The sequence below is a fragment of the Scyliorhinus torazame genome, chromosome 11, assembly GCF_047496885.1.
Source record: "Scyliorhinus torazame isolate Kashiwa2021f chromosome 11, sScyTor2.1, whole genome shotgun sequence".
NCBI lineage: Eukaryota > Metazoa > Chordata > Chondrichthyes > Carcharhiniformes > Scyliorhinidae > Scyliorhinus > Scyliorhinus torazame.
The window spans coordinates 239,313,566-239,337,147 of NC_092717.1; the positions used below are offsets into that span (position 1 = coordinate 239,313,566).

Consider the following 23,582-nt stretch of genomic DNA (forward strand, 5'->3'; position numbering starts at 1 on the left):
ATGTGGAGATGCCGGCGTTGGACTGGGGTGAGCACAGTAAGAAGTCTTACAACACCAGGTTAAAGTCCAACAGGTTTGTTTCCAATCACTAGCTTTCAGAGCACTGTTCCTTCACCTGAGGAAGGAGCAGCGCTCCGAAAGCTGGTGATTCGAAACAAACCTGTTGGACTTTAACCTGGTGTTGTAAGACTTCGTACTGTGCAACAGTAGGGAGGTTATGCTTCAGTTGTACAGGGCATTGTTGTGACCACATCTGGAATATTGTGTACGGTACTGATGTTGCCCAAGGAAAGATGTAAATGCAGTTCAGAGAAGGTTTACTCAGCTAATACCAGGAATGGACGGGTTGTCTCATGAGGAAAGGTTGAAGGGGTTAGGTTTGTATCCACTAGAGTTTAGAAGAGTGAGAGGCAACTTGATCGAAACATCTAATATGCGGAGTGCTATCGACAAGGTGGATGTGGAGAGGATGTTTCCTCTGGTGGGAGGATCTAGAACTCGGGGTCACCGTTTTTAAATAAGAGGTCGCCCATTTAAGACAGGGATGAGGAGAAATGTTTTCCTCTCAGAGGGTCAGTGAGTCTCTGGAACTCTCTTCCTCGAAAGGCAGTGGAAGCAGAGACTGAATATTTTTAATGCAGAGCCAGATTTTGATTAACAAGGGGGGGTGAAAGGTTATCGGGGGTCAGCAGGAAGTGGGGTTGAGGTTACAACCGGATCATTTGTGATCTTACCAAATGGCGCAGTAGGCTTGATGGGGCGAATGGCCTACTCCTGCTCATTGTCATGATATTCAGGTAAACATCATGGTGCAAACATACATACATACTGATGGACAGATCAACGGACCAATCAATACACATACAACACCACAGCCAATCACAGGCAAGAGCATACACGCTATAAAACGGGGAACACGACACTTCCCGCTCATTCCAGCAGGAGACAGCTCAGAGCACAGAGCTCACAGCAAGCCACTCCGACATCCACCATGTGCTGAGTGCCACTCCAAGATAGTATTAGGAATAGGTCCACAGATTCAAGGGTAATGAACGAACCTCAGTAACCAGTTTACTGTAAATATTACAGTAAATATTGTTAGTAATAAAACAGAGTTGTACCATTCGCAACCGTGTTGGTTCGTCTGTGTAGCAGAGTACCCAACACATCATAGTACCAGGATTGGAACCCGGTAACTGTGAGACCTACCTACGCATCCTCAGCAATCTGCCATCCTGCGCCATGGACACCGTCAGCACGCCGCAGCCGCTACAAGTCGCTGGAAACCTCGGCGTCAATTGGAAGCTGTTCAAACAGCGCTTCCAGCTCTTCCTGGAAGCCACCGAAAGGGAGAGCGCTTCGGACACCAGAAAAATCGCCCTCCTCGCCCAACACGACACTCCTAACCCGTATGTTTGTTTGTGAAAGATCTGTAAAAATTGTAACAACAACCACTTGCATTCAACATATCGTACCTTCAGTCTGGAAAAAATAAACCCTAAAACGGGCTGGTTTCGCACAGGGCTAAATCGCTGGCTTTTAAAGCAGACCAAGGCAGGTCAGCCGCACGGTTCAATTCCCGCACCAGCCTCCCCGAACAGGCGCCGGAATGTGGCGACAAGGGGCTTTTCACAGTAACTTCATTTGAAGCCTACTTGTGACAAGAAACAATTTTCATTTCATTTCATTTTTTCATGGATAAAGGAGGCACGCTAGCAAGAGGTTGTTGAAGGCGCCTTGGCGAGTGGCTGCAGTGCATCCGCTAGGTGGCGCTGCGCCAGTGCTGGAGTGACTGCCCCTTTAAGGGGATGGATGGGGTGCCGATCAAACGGCCTGGATGGTGCTGAGCTTCTTGAATGATATTGGAGCCAAAGGCAATCTGTTAACGTTCACATCAGCAGTCCCTCCTGTTTGTTACCCTTATCCCCTAGCCTGATATGTGTCATGACGATAACGGCGCTTATTGTGCGAACTAGACCCTGTAAGGTTGCCTGTGCAGAGGGCGGAGTGATGGTGACACAAAACCAACTGAAAACCAAGATGTGGCTCGTAGTTAGTAATAAATTACTAAGTACAGCAATGAACAGTCAGTGTTCACTGAAATTCAATCTGAGATCCAATGATCCTTGAAGAGTTAAAACAAAGAAAACCCAACCCCAGAATAGGCGTAGGTTCACTGAGCTGACCAACTGTAACCTTTGGAAGGGATAATTTTTCTCAGCTATTGTTTCCGCGTCAGATATCCGCAGCCAGCTCATTCCAAAGAGTCGATTTTAGGCCCTGGTGTGGGTGACCACAGACAGGGGCCGGCGTGGAATTGTGCACCGTCGGCTGGCATGTCAGTTCCCCGGCAGCATCCCGGCCTCGGGCCTTTCTCCTGGAGCTAGGCCGAAGGAGGCGTAAGGACTGCCTGCCTGTAAGCAGCGGGTCACCGTAGTTAAGCCTGTTTAAAGTCCTGCTGTGGAGGCCCATGTCAGAGGTCACTGGAACCGGCTTATCAGAGGTGCCGGGGGAAGAGCGCAGGGGACCAGTGCTCCGGGCACGAGAGGGAGGTCCTCCCCACTTGCCTGCATGGCTTTTCTGTAGCTGCAGGAGACTGTCTGGTGGAAGGGTCCTCTCCGCACTCCTTCCCCCATCCTCCTGTCACCCTCCATCCAATGCAATGGTAAACTGGACTAACTTCTGATTATATTTCTTAATTGAAGTTGGGGAGTGAGGCACGATCAATTGAACAAAGGCTTGAGTTGGATACAACTGAGGCTTCATTGCATTAAGATGTATGGCCTCCCACAGCAGCTGGCGAAATGGCTGCTGAATGGGGGACACACATATTTATACTCCGCCTACTGGGCGGAGCCAGCAGGCAGGGGCTACCGGCGAACCTGTAGTACAGGTCCCACCGTACATCACCTAATACAGGTGCAACAGTGGTTTACCACAGGGAGTCAAGTTTCCCTCACTCTCTGACTTACCTTCAAAGGAAGGCTGCTACTTCTTCAACACTGGTGGGCCTCCTACTGAGCCTCCAGCTTCACAAACCAGCCCAGCGCCCTGAAGTAGATGGCGAGCCCACTCTTTGGCCAATTTCGGGGAAATCGCTGCCCGTGAGGTCCTGATCCATTGTGCGGTCTGGACCCCCATTTAACTCCAGTGTCAGGGGCCTGAAGCCTGGAGAATGTGTGGTGGGGGAGGGAGAGACTTGAACTCTGACCCACACTCGGTGGTGACTCATAGATTTCACACAGTGCAGAAGGAGGCCATTCAGCCCATCGAGTCTGCTCCGGCTCTTGGAAAGAGCACCCTACCCAAGCCCACACCTCCATAACCCAGTAACCCCACCCAACACTAAGGGCAATTTTGGACACTAAAGACAATTTAGCACGGCCAATCCGCCTAACCTGCACATCTTTGGACTGCGGGAGGAAACCGGAGCACCCGGAGGAGACCCACACACACACGGGGAGAGCGTGCCGACTCCGCACAGACAGTGACCCAAGCCGGGAATCGAACCTGGGACCCTGGAGCTGTGAAGCAATTGTGCGAACCACTGTGCTACCGTGCTGTCCAAATTGAATTCAGATTCCACCGTTTGTCGTGGTGGGATTCAAACCCTGGTCCCTGGAGCATGACTCTGGCTCTCTGGATTACTACTCCAGCGACCAATACCACCACACCACCGCCTCGATTGGTCGAACTGTCAAAACCTGCTATCGCTGTCAGAAATATGGATTCCCAGGTCTCCACCTCCTAGTGAGCTCACATAAATAAATGATGGTCGACGCAAGATTTTGGGGTACTGCTTGTTTAATTAAGTTTTGTTGAAATTATTTCACAGTCAATGACAGTCAAGAATTGTATTCTTGCTTAAAATTCATAACGAGTTGAGATTCACTGCGAGATGGACTCAGAATACATTCTCAAATCTTGAATTATGCCCTTTGATAGTTTAAGGAGGGTCCATCAGGTGATTAATAAAACACTTAGACTGCAGCGTGAGTCTAAGTTTAAGAACTCGGGGTCACTGTTTAACAATAAGGGCACAGTAAGAAGTCTTACAACACCAGGTTAAAGTCCAACAGGTTTGTTTGGAGTCACTAGCTTTCGGAGCTCAGTGGTCGGCAGGACTGTGGGTTTTGGTTACAATCAGATCAGTCACGACCTTATTGAATGGCGGGGCAGGCTTGAGGGGCCGAGTGGCCATCTCCTGCTCCTAATTCGTATCCAATTTTACCTTATTTCTGTAATTCTTGTTGCATTGTTGAATATTTGATTTTCTCTGTAAACCACCAAGTTATAGAATGCACTTTCACACAACTTCCAGGAGAATGGTGGACTTCTTTAAGGCAAAATTCACCGTTCGCTCATTGATTAGGATTGACTTTGTGTCACTGGTCCGTGAGTCTTCCGGTGTCTTCCCGAGACTTCGACGTTCCCACTGGCTTTTTCACATTGCAGTCTGCAGTAAAGACAATTGGTTTATGATAGTTTAGACTCAGAAATAATAGACCTAGTAGACCTATCGGAAAAGCAGCAACAATATGTATAACCAACTCCTTTAACAGCCCACCTGACAAGTGCACTACCCAGGTTAACTAGAAAGAACAGAAGGGCAATGATTCCCCCCAAAATCTGCCGAGTGACCTGGTTCTGGTTGAAGGAGGGTAGGATGTTACTGTCGGAATATCTAGCCTGGATCAAGGAGGGAAAGGCTGGAATGCTTGCTCCTGACGGCGATCCTGTGACCAAATCTGCAAGGTGCAACTTTGGGCGCTGGACCAGGAAAGAATCAAGCGTTTCTGTGATGCCGCCACAGTGGGATAGCTTGCCAGCACTTACTGGCTGAATTCACTCCCCCAGGCCAATTTCCTGCTGCCCTGGGTGGTTTGAGAGAGGGGCTGGTGTTTGGGGTAGGATCTATTCGGACTGTGTCCTCACCTGGAGGACTGTTAGTCGTCAGTTGCACCCCAATGCATTTGAACATTGGCAGGTTAAAGTCCAACAGGCTTGTTTAGAATCACGAGCTTTCGGAGCACAGTTCCTTCCTCGGGTGAACCTTCGCTGCACTCCCTTTATGGCAAGTATATCTTTTACTTGGTAAGGAGACCCAAAACTGCACACAGTACTCCAGATGTGTTCTCACCCAAGGCCCTGCACAGCTGTAGTAAGACATCTTTGCTTCAGTCCTCTTGCAATGAAGGCCAACATACCATTTGCCTTCCTAACTGCTTGCTGTACCTGCATGTTTGCTTTCAGTGACTGGTGTACAAGGACATCCAGGTCCCTTTGAACGTCAACATTTCCCAATATCACCATTTAAAGAATTCTCTGCCATTCTGTTTCTCTGTCCGAAGTGGATAACTTCACATTTATCCATGTTATACTGCATCAGCCATCTACTTGCCCATTCACTCAACTTGTCCAAATCACCTCGAAGCCTCTTAACATCGTCCTCACCACTCCCATGCACCAAGTTTTGTGTTGTCAGCAAACTTGGAAATATTACTTTTGGTTCCCTCATCCAATACATTGATGTGTATTGTGAATAGCTGGGGTCCAACCACTGAGTCCTGCGCAACTCCATTAGTCATCGCCTGTTCGACAAAGACCTATTTATTCCTATTCTCTGTTTCCTGTCTGCTAACCAATTCTCAATCCATGCCCATACACTGCCCCCAAAACCGTGTGCTTTAATTTGCACACAAACTGCTTACATGGGACTTCATCAAAATCTTCCTAAAAATCTAAATACATCACATCCACTGGTTCAGCCTGATCTATTCTATCTGTTACATTCTCAAAAAAACTCCAGCAGGTTTGTCAAGTAAGGGGCAGCACGGTGGCGCAGTGGTTAGCACTGCCGCCTCACGGTGCAGAGGACCCGGGTTCGGATGCCGTCTCTGGGTCACTGTCCGTGTGGAGTTTGCACATTCTCCCCGTGTCTGCGTGGGTCTCGCCCCCACAACCCAAAGATGTGCAGGTTAGATGAATTGACCACGCTAAATTGGAACAAAAAAAATAATTGGGTACTCGAAATTTGAAAAAGTTTGTCAAGCATGATCTCCCTTTCATCAATCCATGTAATTTTGTCTAATCCTGTTGATATTTTCTACGTGTCCAGTTTCGCATCCTTTATCATAGACTCCAGCATTTCCCCTCCAATCTGCCAGGACTGTTCCAGAAGCTACAGACGTTTGGAAGAAGGAAAATCTTTAATGGATTGATTCCAGACACTTTGTTATGCGCCAGGGTTTAGAGAACCCCAAAGTGTATCATGGAGTTCACCTGACCCACAACTTTTACCAGATTGTGGTACGGGGAGCACACGGCCCACTCTACAGGCGTGGTACAGCAGAAATGGAAAAGTATTTTTTAAAGCAAAACAATGTTTATTCTATCAACTCAAGTTAACCTTTTTAAAACATACAGTGAACATCTTAGCAACCATCAATTCAAATAACCCCCAAAGAATACAACACTAAGTAATCCTTATTAACTTCCCAAACAACATCCAGAAGACAGAAGAAACACCTTTCAACAGAAGCACATTAGGTTTACATTCACTACTGAGAACATTTATAATTCTGAATTCACCGAATGATCAATAGATAGTCTTTTGATGGCAGAGAGAACAGCAGTACACCTGCTCGGTCTGGCTTCAGCTCCAACACTGAAAACGAAACTAAAACACACCCTGCAGCAAACAGCCTAAAACGAAAGTAAAAAGCTGAGAGACAGCCCAGCTCCACCCACACTCTGACATCACTGCAGTAATATGAGCAGCCAAACATTTCTTCAAGCGACATTCTCATGACAACTTACATTGCCAATATCCATTCCTTGCCCTGGGTCATTCCTGCCCATCTTCTGGTATTTTCTTTTCAGGCAGTATACGCTGAGCAGGGTGATTATCAGCATGGTCAGGAACACGGCAACTGAGGAGGCCGCTGCAATGACAGCAGTGTCTTCCCGTTTGCTCCATGTCTCACAGTATTTGCCGGAATGCCACCAGTCCTTGCCTGTTGTACACCTGAAAAAGGATCGCAGATAATATCTCAGCTACTGAGGCACATGACTCGTTTAATAGGCTAATGCGTGCAGTAGTGAGGGAGGAAGGAGGTTCTTTGCTTTGAATAATCTTCAATTCATGCACCTGAAATTTCTTTAAGAGATACAGGGAGGCTTACAGCACACTCCACACGGACAGTGACCCGGGGCCGGGATCGAACCGGGGTCCTCGGCGCCGTGAGGCGGCAGTGTTAACCACTGCGCCACCGTGCTGCCCCTTGCTTGACAAACCTGCTGGAGGTTTTTTGAGAATGTAACTAGTAGAGTAGATCAGGCTGAACCAGTGGATGTGATGTATTTAGATTTTCAGAAAGATTTTGATGAAGTCCCACGTAAGCAGTTTGTGTGCAAATTAAAGCACACGGTATTGGGGGCAATGCACGGGCAGAGATTGAGAATTGGTTAGCAGACAGGAAAGGAGGGCAGACGGGCTTCTGATGCCGCAGGGTCAATCAGAGAGCTCTGCCGCCCCAATGGGAGAGGTGGGGGGGCTGCTGAGGCAGGTTGGAAACCACAAGGACACGTCACCGTGGGGGCACCCTCACTGGTCTGATCGTCAGTCATTAAATAAGCCGGTTGGTGAATCGGGGTGGAGGGGGAACCCTCTGCAGGATCGATCTCGACCTCGCGCACGCCCTCTTCGCAGCATGGGACCTCTTACCCTGCTGGTTCCCCAGCTTGCTGGGAGTTGGGAGGGGGGGGGGGGGGGCGGGGTCCACCAATGGCGGGATGACACAAAATCCCTCCCCATAGGGCAACTACCAAAATTGGCTGCCGTCCTCTGTGGAACGGGAAGCCGGTCGTCTTTCCATCTCATCCTTTGGAATCGTCTCCGGCGGTGGGAGTGTGTCCGGGAGCCATCCCCTCACCAGCTCCCAGCTTGCGTTTGATAAAGTGTCCCATGGCAGGTTGATGGAGAAAGTGAAGTCGCATGGGGTTCAGGGTGTACTAGCTAGATGGATAAAGAACTGGCTGAGCAACAGGAGACAGAGAGTAGTGGTGGAACGGAGTGTCTCAAAATGGAGAAAGGTGACTAGTGGTGTCCCACAGGGATCCGTGCTTGGACCACTGTTGTTTGTGATATACATAAATGATCTGGACGAAGGTATAGGTGGTCTGATTAGCAAGTTTGCAGATGATACTAAGATTGGTGGAGTTGCAGATAGCGAGGAGGACTGTCAGAGAATACAGCAAAATATAGATAGATTGGAGAGTTGGGCAGAGAAATGGCAGATGGAGTTCAATCCAGGCAAATGCGAGGTGATGCATTTTGGAAGATCTAATTCAAGAGCGGACTATACGGTCAATGGAGGAGTCCTGGGGAAAATTGACGTACAGAGAGATCTGGGAGTTCAGGTCCATTGTACCCTGAAGGTGGCAACGCAGGTCGATAGAGTGGTCAAGAAGGCATGCAGCATGCTTGCCTTCATCGGACGGGGTATTGAGTACAAGAGTCGGCAGGTCATGTTACAGTTGTATAGGACTTTGGTTAGGCCACATTTGGAATACTGCATGCAGTTCTGGTCGCCACATTACCAGAAGGATGTGGATACTTTAGAGAGGGTGCAGAGGAGGTTCACCAGGATGTTGCCTGGTCTGGAGGGTGCTAGCCATGAAGAAAGGTTGAGTAGATTAGGATTGTTTTCGTTGGAAAGATGGAGGTTGAGGGGGGATCTGATTGAGGTCTGCAAAATTATGAGAGGTATGGACAGGGTGGATAGCAACAAGCTTTTTCCAAGAGTGGGGGTGTCAATTACAAGGGGGTCACGATTTCAAGGTGAGAGGGGGAAAGTTTAAGGGAGATGTGCGTGGAAAGTTTTTTACACAGAGGGTGGTGGGTGCCTGGAACGCTTTGCCAGCGGAGGTGGTAGAGGCGGGAACGATAGCATCATTTAAGATGCATCTAGACAGATATATGAACGGGCGGGGAACAGAGGGAAGTAGATCCTTGGAAAATAGGTGACAGGTTTAGATAAAGGATCTGGATCGGCGCAGGCTGGGAGGGCCGAAGGACCTGTTCCTGTGCTGTAACTTTCTTTGTCCTTTGTTTGTCAGCACAGGGATGGGGGGAAATCCAGCTTGTTGCTGCAGCACTGAAGGAGGCGCTGCCTTCTGTGTAAAACATCAGAGCGAAGCCCTGACATCCCCCCTCCCACCCCGGATGGGAGGCCACGATTCGAAGAAGTGCAGGGGCAGTTCATCCCTGGCGCCCTGGCAAATACTTATCCCTGAGTCAACATCCCAAAATACAGATTAGCTGGTCAGTGTCACATCGCTGCCCGTGGGAGCTTGCTGTGCTCCAATTGGCTGTTGCATTTCCTACATTGCAACAGTGTAAACACTTGGCACATCCCTGGTTGTAAAGTGATCTGAGGTTGTGACAGGTTCCATATGTATATATATTTATTTAAAAGTTTACTCCAGTCTATATTAACTAGATTTTAATAATCAGTCGAATACAGAAACGATAAAGAAAGACATTACCTGCAAACCGGTTCTTCACCGTCTACAATGCAGACACCATCATTTTCACATTTAAAACCAATGCATAATCCTGGGATATCAGTAGCTGGTTCCGTGGCCAAGCTGGCAGTTTCATTGGTGGTGGGTTTGGCACTGGGCGGGGGCGTTGATGGTGTAGGTTGGGGGCCAACCAGATTAGATACATCTAAAAGAACAACATACAATTTACCTGTCAAATCGCAATGGAAAACTCCCTTAAGTGCGCAGAAAGCAAGATCACATGGGCGGCGAAAATCCGAAACGAGAACAGAATGGGTGGCACGGTAGCACAGTGGTTAGCACTGTTGCTTCAAAGCGCCCGGAATCCGGGTTCGATTCCCGGCTTGGGTCACTGTCTGTGCGGAGTCTGCACGTTCTCCCCGTGTCCGTGGGTTTTCTCCGGGTGCTCCGGTTTCCTCCCACAAGTCCCGAAAGATGTGCTGTTCGGTGAATTGGACCTGATGAAGGTGGGTGATGCTGACACATGTTCAAGCCTTGCCCCTCTTTTTGAATTACCTGGGAGCTTGGAAGCCTTATAGTTCCCCATGGTAACACCTCCACCAATCAGATTTGACTTGCCAACCAATCAGCACCTTTTTCTCTTGCCATATACATTGTTGTGATTGTTTGAAATGTGGTATTCTTGTGCTAGTCCTGATGAGTGCAAGATGAAAAGCTTCAACACCATGTCTCTCTGTTCACCAATAGTCTACTTTTTGTATATCAAATTCCAATTATTTTGAGTTTTTTGTTATTCGCTTGGTTATGGTGTCACTGGCTAGGCCAACATTTATTGTGCAGAACGGTAACAGTGGTTAGCACTGTTGCTTCACAGATCCAGGGCCCCGGGTTCGATTCCCGGCTTGGGTCACTGTCTGTGAGGAGTCTGCACGTTCTCCCCGTGTCTGCGTGGGTTTCCTCCAGGTGCTCCGGTTTCCTCCCACAAGTCCCGAAAGACGTGCTGTTAGGTGAATTGGACATTCTGAATTCTCCCTCTGTGTACCCGAACAGGCTCCGGAGTGTGGTGACTAGGGACTTTTCACAGTAACTTCATTGCAGTGTTAATGTAAGCCTACTTGTGACACTAATAAAGATTATTATTATTAATAATAAATGATGGGATACTTGCCTTTATTAGCTGAGGCATGTAATGTAGAGCAGGGAGATTATGATGGAGCTGTACAAAACACTAGTAAGGCCACAGCTAGAGCACTGTGCGCAGTTCTGGTCCCCGCACTACAGGAAGGACGTGATTGCACTGGAGAGGGTGCAGAGGAGATTCACCAGGATGTTGCCTGGGCTGGAGCTTTTCAGCCTGTTGGACTGGGGTTATTCTGCATAGAGCAGAGAAGGTTGAAGGGCGACCTGATTGAGGTGCACAAAATATAGATAGTGTAGATAGGAAAAAGCTTTTCCCCTTAATAGAAGGGTCATTAACCAGGACGTGTAGATTTAAGGCAAGGGGCTGGAGGCTTGAAATGAATGAAATGAAAATCGCTTATTGTCACAAGTAGGCTTCAAATGAAGTTACTGTGAAAAGCCCCTAGTCGCCACATTCCGGCGCCTGTTCGGGGAGGCTGGGACGGGAATTGAACCGCGGCTGCTGGCTACTTAGAGGGTATTTGGGGGAAACCTTTTTCACCAGAGGGTGGTGGAATCTGGAACTCGCTGCCTGAACTCTGTGGTCGAGGCGGGAACCCTCACAACATTTAAGAAGGATTCAGATGAGCCCTTGAAAGGCCAGAGCAAACGAGGCTGTGGACCAAGTGCTGGGAAATGGGATTAGAATAGCCCGGTGTTTGGTGGATGGCGCAGACACGATGGGCCGACTAGCCTCTTTCTGTGCTGTAGAACTCTAACGGGCGGGATTCTCCGTTTCTGAGACTCAGTGTTGACGCCAACGCAGAATTCGTGGACTTCCACGACAGAAAGACTGGGACCGCACCAGGACCGATCCCGCTCCCGTTAAAGGGCGAGCACCGGGGCCGCGTGGAACACAATCCATTCCAATGAGGAACGGTGCCGGATGCGCCAGTTTCCCGATTACCACTCAGGAGGCTGACAAGCTGCAGCCGCAGATACACACTGCACTCCCCACACTCACCGTCCCAGCCAACAAGATGGCGCTCAGGAGAGCGGCACCAAGGTTCACGGACGCAGAGTTCGAGACCCTCTTGGGCGCCATGAGGGAGAGGAGGTCTGCCAGCTGCCGCCGTTTGCCATGCTTGGGAGCAGGTGGCAGAGGCCGTGAGCGCCGTGGGCAGCACCGTCCCAACAGTGCCGGAGGAAACTGCACGACCTCCTCAGGGCGGCCAGGGTGGGGCATCACTAACCCCCGTCCCACACACCCGTAACCCTATCCACTCCCCCCGACCCGGAGGGCGACAGACCCCCCCACCCTGCACTACATGCCGCCACCCACACCGGCTGCCATGGCCGAGTGCCCGGGCCACTGAGGCCACCAGCTACCCACTCCCTGGGCTGCAAGCGTGCGCCGGACTGTCTAACACTGTCGTTTTCTGTTCCCCCCCCCCCCCCAACTCCCCACCCCCAGGAGAAGGCTGCACACAACTGATGGGAGTGGGAGAAGATGGGAGAGGGATCGCCGGAACTGCGGCCCCTCGCCACGGCAGAGCAGAGCGTCCTGGACCCTGGATGTGGTCTTCGGCCCGGAGGAACGGGACGTCGCCGAAGTGGAGCTCGGCAACGGGCGAGGAAATGAGACCCCGCTGAGCTGTGGTTCCCTGTGTCAGGTGTCAAACTACCCCTCCCCCAACACCCCCCACCAACCTCACCCCCACACCACCCTCACACCACCACCCCCTACCCCTGACCCACACCCACACGCCCGAAACGCAGGACACCCCGCAACTTGAGTCTGAGGATGACACTGATTTCCCGTGGGACACCACACAGTTGCTCCGGTACAGCAGGTGGAGGTAGGAACACCCGAGGGGGCGGACAGTCAGAGGGCGGGCCGACCCCAGGGGCTAGCTGCCGTCCAGACGAGTTTCGGGCTTCTGGAACGGTCAATCCCATCGATGGTGGAGATGTAGCCGCAGAGCTAGGGCCTACATGAGGGGTTGTCGGCGAGCACCCAGCACCTGCAGGTTCAGGTGGAGGAGGCCAACCGCGCACAGCAGCAGCAGGAGGTGGTGCCGGCCATGGGTGCCATCCAGGCCAACACCGCACGGGTGGTGTCCGTGGTGGAGGCATTGGGGACGACGGTTTCGGCTATGGGTCAGCGTGTCCAAGGTCTGGGGCATTCGCTGAAGCCATTGGCCAAGGCCCAGGACGGGGTTGCCGCCTCACAGACGACCATGTCCCAGAGCCACCTGGAAATCGCAGCGGCACTTCTCCTTGTTGTAAGTGAGGTCTAGGAGAGTGGCGGTGCGGAGAAATTTGGCAAGGTTGGCGTTGTGGTCCTGCTGATCATGGCCGTAGGTGGTGACATTGTCTAGGTACGGAAAGGTGGCCCCGCAAACCGTACCGGTCGACCATTCGGTCCATCTCCCTTTGGAAGACCGAGACCCCGTTGGTGACGCCGAAGGGAACCCTGAGGAAGTGATAGAGGCGACCGACTGCCTCGAAGGCGGTGTATGGACGGTCCGATTTACGGATGGGGAGCTGGTGGCAGGCAGATTTGAGGTCTACCGTTGAGAAGACCCGGTAATGTGCAATCTGATTGACCATATCAGATATGCGTGGGAGGGGGTACGCGTCCAGCTGCGTGTACCGATTGATGGTCTGGCTGTAGTCCACGACCATTCTGTGTTTCTCCCCAGTTTTAACTACTACTACTTGGGCTCTCCAGGGCCCGTTGCTGGCCTCGATGATGCCTTCCCGAAGCAGCCGCTGGACTTCAGACCTGATGAAGGTCCTGTCCTGGGTGCTGTACCGTCTGCTCCTGGTGGCGACGGGTTTGCAATCCGAGGTTAGATTTGCGAAGAGGGAAGGCGGATCGACCTTTAGGGTCGAGAGGCCGCACACAGTAAGGGGTGGTAAGGGCCCACCGAATTTCAGGGTTAGGCTCTGGAGGTTACACTGGAAGTCCAGGCCGAGTATTAGGGCAGCGCAGAGGTTAGGGAGGACGTAGAGATGGAAGCCGCTGAATTCTACACCTGGACCGTGAGTGTGACCGTACAGTACCCCCGGATCGCCATGGAATGGGATCCAGAGGCCAGGGAGATTCTTTGGTTGGCGGGGTGTACCGCGAAGGAGCAGCGCCTTACCGTATCCGGGTGGATGAAGCTTTCGGTGCTACCGGAGTCCAGCAGGCAAGAGGTCACGTGGCCGTCGACTTTCACGCTTGTCGATGCAGTGGCCAGGTTGTGCGGACGAGACTGGTCGATGGTCACCGAGGCGAGTCGTGGTCGGTTGTCACTGGTGCAGGTTGACGGGGAGCCCAGGGGGGCCTGGTCCTGGAACGCTGGCGGTGCCCATGTGTGGCGGGGAAGACAAGATGGCGGCGTGTGAAGATCTCGAGGATGACAAAATGGCGGCGCCCATGGGCTGCACGTGGCGGGTGTTGAACAAGATGGCGGCGCCCATGGACCGCACGTGGCGGGGGTTGAACAAGATGGCGGCGCCCATGGGCCGCACGTGTTGCTTGGGGGGGAAGATGGCGGCGCCCACTGGTCGCGCTTGGTCTGAGGGAGAGAAGATGGCGGCGCCCACTGGCCGCGCGTGTTCTGAGGAGGTGACGATGGCGGCGCCCATTGTCCATAAACGAGGGGGGTGGGGGCAATAGCGGCGACTGCACGGGCCTGTCACACCTCGGCGAAGAGCCCCTTCTTGCCGCAAGCCTTACAAAGGGCAGCGCGGGCCGGGCAGCGTTGGCGGGGGTGTTCCTGCTGGACGCAGAAATAACATTGGGGACCCCCGGGGTTTGCTGGCTGGCGTGTGGCGCAGGCGTATTGGCTGGGTAAGGCCCCCGCTGGGGCGGCCGTCTGTGGGGTCCACGATGCGCAGGAGGGGTGGGCCGCGCGGCTGGGGGTGTAGGCCTGAACGTTGCGCGAGGCGACCGTCATGGAAAGCGCTAGTTTCTTTGTCTCCGCTATGTCGAGCATGGCCCCCTCTAACAGTTGCTGTCGTATGAGATCCGACCCAATCCCCGTAACAAACGCGACCCGCATAAGGAGGTTTGAATGTTCAGTGGCCGTAACGGCCTGACAGTCACAGTCCCGGACGAGTGGGATTAGGGCCCGCCAGAAGTCTTCTATGGACTCACCAGGGAGTTGATGGCGAATGGCGAGTACGTGCCTGGCGAAGAGCGTGTTCGTCTTCTGAGCGTAATTCTCCCGTAGAAGCGTCGTGGCTTCGGCGTAGTTTGGTGCGTCCTGGATCAGCGGAAAGACGCTGGAGCTCAACCTCGAGTACAGGATCTGTATTTTCTGAGCCTCCGAGACAGGGCTAGGCGCCAAGTTGATGTACGCCTCGAAGCAAGCTAGCCAGTGTTGAAAGTCCTTTATGGCGTCGCTTGAATGCGGATCGAGCTGCAGGCGATCCAGTTTGATACGGAGGTCCATCTTTTGAAAATCTTAGAGCAATAAATTGAGGCACGATCAGTTGCACAAAGACTTGAGTTGGGTACAACTGAGGCTTTATTGCTCTAAGATGTGTGGCCTCCCACAGCAGCTGGCGAAATGGCTGCAGCATGGAGGACACACATATTTATACTCCGCCTACTGGGCGGAGCCAGCAGGCAGGGACTACCGACGTACCTGTAGTACAGGCCCTACCATACATCACCTAATAGAGGTGCAACAGTGGTTTACCACAGCACCTGAACCTCATCTTCAGGAGGCCGATGCACCCTTCGATCACACTCCTGGTCGTGGCCTGGGCTTCGTTGTAGCGGGTTTCCACGTTGGTCTGTGGCCTCCAGGTAGGCATCATCATTCATGATTGCAGTGGATAACCCATGTTGCCGAGGAGCCAACCCCCCAGTCGGGGTGGGGGGGCGGGGGGAGGGCATGGCATCTCAAACATGTCAGTAATCGTCGAGTGTGCCAGGATGGAGGTGTCGTGCACACTGCCCGGGTACCGGGCACAGATGTAAATGATGCCCATCTGTTGGTCACAGACCAGCTGGATGTCCATCAAGTGAAACTCCTTTTCGGTTTGTGTAAAGCGACCTGTTATCCACAGGTGCTCATAGGGAGACATGCAGCCCCTCGATCACACCCTGGACCGGGGCATCCCGGCGATGGCAGTGAACCCCGCTGCCCGGGCATCCTGGTGGTCTAAGTCCACATTGAAGTGGATGTATTGAGCTGCCTGGGCATATAGGGACTTTGAAATGGCGGGAATGCACCTGTGCACCGAGGTCTGTGAGAATCCGGAAAGGTCCCCACCTAGTGCCTGGAATGACCCCGTGGCGTAAAGCCCAGGGTGACCATCACCGGGAGCGGGTGATCTCCCCCCTTCCCCCCGCGGTGCCAGGTGCGCCATGATTTGGCAGATGTGCCGCACTGTCTCCCTGCTCAGCCGGAGTCTGCAACGGCATGCCCGGTTCGGCAGGCGATGCCCGTACACACGAGGCCTCATGCGGCACCTCCTTGGCACCTCCTCCTCCTCGGTCTATAGGGCAGCCGGCTCTCCATCCTGGGCAGCTGCCTCCTGTTCCTCTGCTGCCCGCTCCGCTGCTGCCCGCTCCGCTGCTGCCCGCTCCACTGCTGCCCGCTCCGCTGCTGCAATTTCCTCCTCCTCCTCGAGCAGCGCCCGCTCAGACAGCCGCAGGGCATCCCCCAGGGCTGTGGCAACCAGCAGGAAGGCCACCATTGCTGGTTGAATTCCAATATCCATTGTCTGCAGGGGGTGAAAGGCCGGCATATTAGCATGGTGCGTATCCCCGTGCCCAAACAGGTCCACCGGGCTACCTCGGTTGGCACTGCGGGATCCACCCCCGTATGTCCCTCCCACCCCCCCCGCCCCCCCCCCCCCACATCCCCGCACCCCTTGCCCCCTCGGTGGCCGGAATCGTGGGGACCACTGGCCTTGGTGACCGTTCCTGATGCCTGGGGTACCTTTGGCTAGCACTGCCCCTGCCACGGCTAGGCACTGTGGCCCCCCCTAGGGGCTACTGGGCCTCAGGGGCTGGTTTAGCCAAGTGGGCTAAACAGCTGGCTTGCAATGCAGAACAATGTCAGCAGCGCGGGTTCAATTCCCGTACCAGCCTCCCCGAACAGGTGCCGGAATGTGGTGACTAGTGGCTTTTCACAGTAACTGCATTGAAGCCGACTTGTGACAATAAGCGATTATTTTATTTATTTTTTATTTATTACTGTGGGTGTTGCCCTGGGCGGGCCACCACCTGAGTGGGGGTGGGGGGGGGGAGTGGAAAGGGGGGGGGGGATTTGGGGGCCAAAGTCGCTCTGAAGAACCCGCGGCCAGGGTGGGTGGTCGGTGGGTGTGCAGCAAGCAAAGGGCAGCACGGCAGCATGGTGGTTAGCACTGTGGCTTCACAGCTCCAGGGTCCCAGGTTCGATTCCGGCTTGGGTCACTGTCTGTGCGGAGTCTGCACGTTCTCCCCGTGACTGCGTGGGTTTCCTCCGGGTGCTCCGGTTTCCTCCCACAGTCCAAAGATGTGCAGGTTAGGTGGATTGGCCATGATAAATTGCCCTTAGTGTCCAAAATTGCCCTTAGTGTTGGGTGGGGCTACTGGGTTATGGGGATAGGGTGGAGGTGTTGACCTTGGGTAGGGTGCTCTTTCCAAGAGCCGGTGCAGACTCGATGGGCCGAATGGCCTCCTTCTGCACTGTCAATTCTATAATTTAAAAAAAAGATGGCTGCCTTGAAGGCTGTGGTAATGGAGGTCCATGACTGGACTCCATGACGGGAGTCACCCCGGCCACCTGGCCTGTTCCCCTGTTACCCCCGGCCCTAGCAGGCACCCCCCCCCCCCCCCCGCCCCCACGGCCAGTGTGCGGGCCGGCAGCCCGGAGCCGCGCCTCTCCGTGTCCTACCCCCTCTCTCTCCCTCAGCAGCCATGACCCCGGTTTCACGATTTTTAAAAGCCCAAGTGAACCCCGCTGTGGGGAACTCGGCCCATCGGAGGCGGAGAATCGCGGAGGTCCTGGAGAATACTGGGTCGGCCCCGCGAATGACATGTTCCGGGACGCATTGACGCCGCTGTTGAGGTGACAGAGAATCGCGATTTGGCGCCACATCGGCACCTGCCACGATTTTGCCGTCGGAACCGATTCCCCGCCGAATCGCGTGTCGTGATTTCAGCATTGGCCAATGGCGTATCCCGCCCTGTGACTCTAAAATGCTCAGCACATCAGGTAAAGAGAAAAAGAGTTAACAGGCTGGATTTTATGGGCGGCCCGTGACCTTTCCCACCCTCTCCCACTGGTTAAGGCCCAGCAAGTCTCAAATGACTCACAAGTGGGCAGCACCACCCCCCCACCCCCACCCCCACCCCCCACCACCCCACAGTGAAGCTCACATGTGGCGAATAATGCCCTCTCTGTGTCCCCGCAGAGAAGTTTCCCCACAACCGTCGAGAGAGGGCCCAGACCGACGGCTGGGTGCCGGACATCAGAATTCCCACCACCTTCGAGGTACAGGCCCTGGAGATTACAGGGGTGGCCGAGGACAGTGCGGTCTCCAACACGGAGGTCGGCACACATGTCAGAGGTGAGGATCCACCGGGCATGGTGCCGGCCTATCCCGTGTGCTTCACCCCCCACCCCCCCCCCCCCCCACCTCCCCGCCTCCCATGAGATCACCTTGGAGGAGCGCTCCGAGGATGCCACCATTGATGTGTCACCCCTGTCATTCCCACCCTCCACCAACGCAGAGACCCGCACCTCGGTGGACAACGGTAGTGGTCAGGCCCCTGGGGCACAATCTGGTGAGCACCACACTGCTGCTGATGTACGTCAGGTGGAGGCAGGAACCCCCAGGCGAGACAGCAGTCGGAGGTCTTGCTGCATGCCAGGACCCAGCTGGGTCTCAGCCTGATGCTGAGCCTCTGGTACAGGTTTACCTGGAGCTGATGGAGATGTAAGGGTGCAGCCGCGATATTCAGAGGGAGATGTCAGCGACCCTCCAGCAGGTCCATGGCCGATTGGAGGAGTTGGAGGAGCCTTCTGGCCCCAGAGCTCCTGGAGGATGCCTGCGACGGGCATCGAACCTACCTCCACCTCTGATGTGTATCCTGGAGAGACACCTAGATGCAGTGGCAGAGCTAGGAGGGCAAAGCAGATCGAGGATCACTGAGCGGGCATGTGCCCGGAGCGGGGGCACATTCCCTGGGTGTTCAGATGTTGGCCGCTGCGTGTGTGGTGTTGACTCCCGCAGTATTCCGGCTCAGGCATCACAGTCTGATTGGGATGCTGGGCAATAACCCTCACATGCTACATGGCCCGCTCACCCACGGGGATCCACTTGATTGTGTAAAGTGCTCACTTAACCACGATTGCCAATTCCAATTCGCAATACCCTCAGCCGCGCAGCCAGAGGCCTCCGCGGTCAGTTGAAGTTACGGGTGGTAGGTGAGGCAGACAGGCAGGGACTCGTGTTGCCCCCGGAATGGGTACACAAGATACAGGGGTTGGCATGGTTGCCCCCTCAGCAGCCCCCTACCCCCCCAACCACCAGCTCCAATAACCGCCCCCCCTCAGCCCCAATGCCCCCAATCCCCCCATGGTCGCCCACTCCAACCGGGGCTGCACCCCCGCCGGTTGCCCTCCCCGCTACCCACCTCCGAACAGAAGGGTGGCAAGCCCAGTGTCCCAGGCTCTTTGCCTGTGAGCAAAGAAGCTGTTCACCTCCCCGGCTCCCCACAGCAGCCCTTCCGCCAAGTTCACCTTTTTCTAAAGGATTACTAATCGGCGCCAGCGTGAGCACTTGCTGGGGAGGCTGCTGAATCACGGGAGGCCGTTGGATATGGGGTGGCTCCCGTTTACTGTATGGAAATGGGGCTTAAGTGGTGATAGTTGGTTAAGATCCCGAATTCGCCTACCGGAGTGGACCGGCTGCATCGCAAATTGTTTGGCGCCCGGGGCGCTTCTTGCTTTTGGCCTCTTCCGCTATTCAAGAGCCTCATCGCACTCTCGCTCGAGTGCAAAGGCCACTGAATCGCCCAGTTTGTGTGCAGGTTTCTTTGACCATTTAACCAGAAGACTCTTGTGATTTTCAACCTGCGCAGCTCAGCAATGTCAAGAATGACTTTATCACCATCATCAAAATTATGGTTATTTATTAACTAAAGTCACAATAAATGTTATTTAGTTGAAAATCATTTACTTACTCAATTAATTATGCAAACCTGTTCATAGGTATGGATGAATGCCAACATGTACTAAACTGATCCCAAACATGACGAAGGAATCTATATTTTTTAATCCTGGCTTTGTTTATTAATAGGTTCTGTATTTCACATCACCAAAAGCGAGAACTCACCAAGGCTCCTTCAACTGCACCTTCCAAAATCGCGGACCGCTACCATCTCGAAGGACGAGGGCAGCAGATACCTGGGAACCCCACCACCTGGAGGTTCCCCTTCAAGTCGCTCACCGCCCTGACTTGGAAATATATCGGCCGTTCCTTCACTGTCGCTGGGCCAAAATCCTGGAACTCCCTCCCGAGCAGCACAGTGGGTGTACCTACACCACGTGGACTGCAACGATTTAAGACGGCAGCTCGCCACCACCTTCTCAAGGGCAAATAATGGATCGGCAGTGAAACGCTAGCTGGACCAGCGACGTCCGCCTCCCATAGCAGAATTTAAAAAAATTATGGCACTTAAAAAGATGAGGAGGGATTTCTACTCTCAGAATCAACGGTTATGGGAATAAGGCAGGAAAGTGGAGTTGAGGATTATGTCCGATCTAATTGAATGGCAGAGCAGGCTCGATTGGCCAAGTGGCCTACTTGTGCTCCGAAGTCTAATGATCTTTGAAACGGTGTAAAATATCATTGAAGGGTGACAGTCGAGCCGAGGGATTATAACAATCAAGAAAGATTGAATGATAAGGCTGGAAGGTAACCTAAGGTCTTCAAAAGGGTAGGTACAGAAAATATCCCTTCACTTGAGATCAACTCAAATGGCATCCATAAAAGTACAATAGTTATTCAGCAAAAACCTCTTTACCAGAGAGTGGTGAACCTCACTACCACAAGGAGTATTTGAGGCAAGGGGCATAGATATATTTATGGGTGTGGTGATCCACTGTAATAGGAGACGTAAGGTAGGACCTGCACTACAGGTTCGCCGGTAGCACCTGCCGGCTGGCTCTGCCCATGGAGAACTGTATAAATATGCATGACCTCCAGTGCCCTGCCATTTCGCCAGCTGCAGCAGGAGGCCACGCATCTGACTGTAATAAAGCCACAGTTGTACCCAACTTTAGTCTTTGTGCAATTGATCGTGCATCAATTTATTACAGTCAGATTTTCCACAGAATGGAGATCAGAATTAAGCCCGATCGCCTGCAGCTGGATCCGCACTCGCCCGACGCCAGAAAAGACTTTACTCACTGGCTAGCATGTTTTGAGGCCTACATCAAGGCTGCGGACCCCGAGCCAACAGAGGCTCAGAAGATAAACGTCCTGTACTCCAGACTGAACTCCAGCGTGTTCCCGTTGATCCAAGACGCCACGAATTACACAAAAGCAATGGAACTCCTGAAGGAACACGACGCGCAGAAGGCGAACACGCTCTTCGCCAGGCATGTACTTGCCACCCGCTCGCAACTACCTGGTGAGTCCATCAAAGACTTCTGGCGGGCCCTAATTCCACTCGTCCGGGACTGGGACTGTCGGGCCGTTATGGCCGCCGATCACGCGAATCTCCTCATGCGCGATGCCTTCGTGACGGGGATTGCGTCGGACCGCATCTGAGAACGATTACTGGAAGGGGCCACACTCAAACTGGCGGAGACGAAAACCTTGGCGTTCTCCATGACGGTCGCATTCCGTAACGTACAATCGTACCCCTCCCGCCGCGCTGCCCACCCTTCTACCCCTTCCTACCCCTCCTGGACCCCGCCAACAACCTCTTCAGCAGGGGCCCTGCCTTCCCAATACGCCTGCGGCGCACGCCGATCCACGCACCCCTGGGGTCTCCCGACATCGGAACCGCACACGCTCACCACCCGAAGCATCCGATGGCTACCCACAGCTCGCTTTGATGACGCTGGACCGATCTCGCCCGCACAACCTGGCCACCGTGTCGACGATGGTTAAAATCAACGGCCACGCAACCTCGTGCCTGCTGGACTCCGGGAGCACCGAAAGCTTCGTTCACCCAGATACGGTAAGGCGCTGCTCCCTCGCGGTCCACCCTGCCAATCAAAGGATCTCCTTGGCATCCGGATCCCACTCCGTCCCGATCCGAAACTTTTTTACAGTCACCCTCCAGGGCGTAGAACTTCGTAACTTCCGCTTCTATGTCCTTCCTAATCTCTGCGCTGCACTCCTGTTGGGCCTGGACGTCCAGTGCAACCTCCAGAGCCTCACCCTCCAATTCGGCGGGTCCTTACCCCCCCCTTACCGTTTGCGGCCTCGCGGCCCTCAAGGTCGATCCCCCCTCCCTTTTTGCCAATCTAACTGCGGATTGCAAGCTCGTTGCCACTAGGAGCAGACGGTACAGCACCCAGGACAAGACCTTCATCAGGTCCGAAGTCCAGCGGCTGCTTAAGGAGGGTATTATCAAGGCCAGCAACAGCCCCTGGAGAGCCCAAGTGGTAGTGGTTAAAACTGGGGAGAAACACAGAATGGTCGTGGACTACAGCCAGACCATCAATCGGTACACGCAGCTCGACGCGTACCCCCTCCCACGCATATCTGATATGGTCAATCAGATTGCGCGGTACCGGGTCTTCTCAACAATTGACCTGAAATCCGCCTACCACCAGCTCCCCATCCGGAAGTCGGACCGGCCATACACGGCCTTCGAGGCGGACGGTCGCCTCTACCACTTACTTAGGGTCCCTTTCGGTGTCACAAATGGGGTCTCGGTCTTCCAAAGAGAGATGGACCGAATGGTCAACCAGTACGGTTTGCGGGCCACTTTTCCGTACTTATTTAATGTCACCATTTGCGGCCATGACCAGCAGGACCACGATGCCAACCTCGATAAATTCCTCCGCACTGCCACTCTTCTCAACCTGACCTACAACAAAGTGTGTTCAGCACGACCCGGTTAGCCATTCTCGGCTATATAGTCCAAAAAGGACTTCTCGGGCCCTACACCCACCGCATGCGCCCCCTCATGGAACTCCCCCTCCCCCACTGCCCCAAGGCCCTCAAACGCTGCCTGTGGTTCTTTTCCTACTACGCTCAGTGGGTCCCAAACTATGCGGACAAGGCCCGCCCACTCATTCAGTCCACCCAATTCCCCCTCACGGCCGAGGCACAACACGCTTTCGCTCGCATCAGAGCAGACATCGCCAAGGCCGGGATGCGCGCAGTGGACGAGTCACTGCCTTTCCAAGTAGAAAGCGACGCTTGAGACGTCGCCCTTGCCGCCACTCTAAACCAGGCAGGCAGACCCGTGGCATTCTTTTCCCGCACCCTTCATGCCTCTGAAATTCGACACTCATCCGTCAAAAAGGAGGCTCAAGCTATCGTTGAAGCTGTGCGGCATTGGAGGCATTACCTGGCCGGTAAGAGATTCACTCTCCTTACGGACTAACGGTCGGTAGCCTTCATGTTCAATAACACACAGCGGGGCAAGATCAAAAATGATTAAAATCTTGCGGTGGAGAATCGAGCTCTCCACCTATAATTACGAGATCTTGCATCGCTCCGGTAAACTCAACGAGCCCCCAGATGCCCTCTCCCGAGGTACATGTGCCAGCGCACAAGTGGACCAACTCCGGGCCCTATACGACAGCCTTTGTCACCCGGGGGTCACTCGATTGTACCATCTGGTCAAAGCTCGCAATCTGCCATACTCCGGCGAGGAAGAAAGGACAGTCACCAGGGACTGCCAGGTCTGTGCGGAGTGCAAGCCGCACTTCTACTGGCCAGACCGTGCGCGCCTGGTGAAGTCTTCCCGC

At 53.6% G+C, this 23,582-nt stretch overlaps 1 protein-coding gene across 1 annotated transcript in view; it reads right to left on the reverse strand.

Moving 5' to 3' along the window:
• Nucleotides 1–3,786: 3,786 nt before the first annotated feature.
• mep1ba (meprin A subunit beta a) overlaps nt 3,787–23,582 on the reverse strand; it is a 70,738-nt gene continuing 50,942 nt past the window's right edge. Inside the window, exons 13-15 of the mRNA XM_072468475.1 lie at nt 9,550–9,733; nt 6,820–7,027; nt 3,787–4,456 (exon numbers count right to left, since the gene is read on the reverse strand). Coding sequence (XP_072324576.1) covers nt 4,445–4,456; nt 6,820–7,027; nt 9,550–9,733 — 404 coding nt within the window. The 3' untranslated portion in view covers nt 3,787–4,444. The remainder of the gene's footprint in view (nt 4,457–6,819; nt 7,028–9,549; nt 9,734–23,582) is intronic.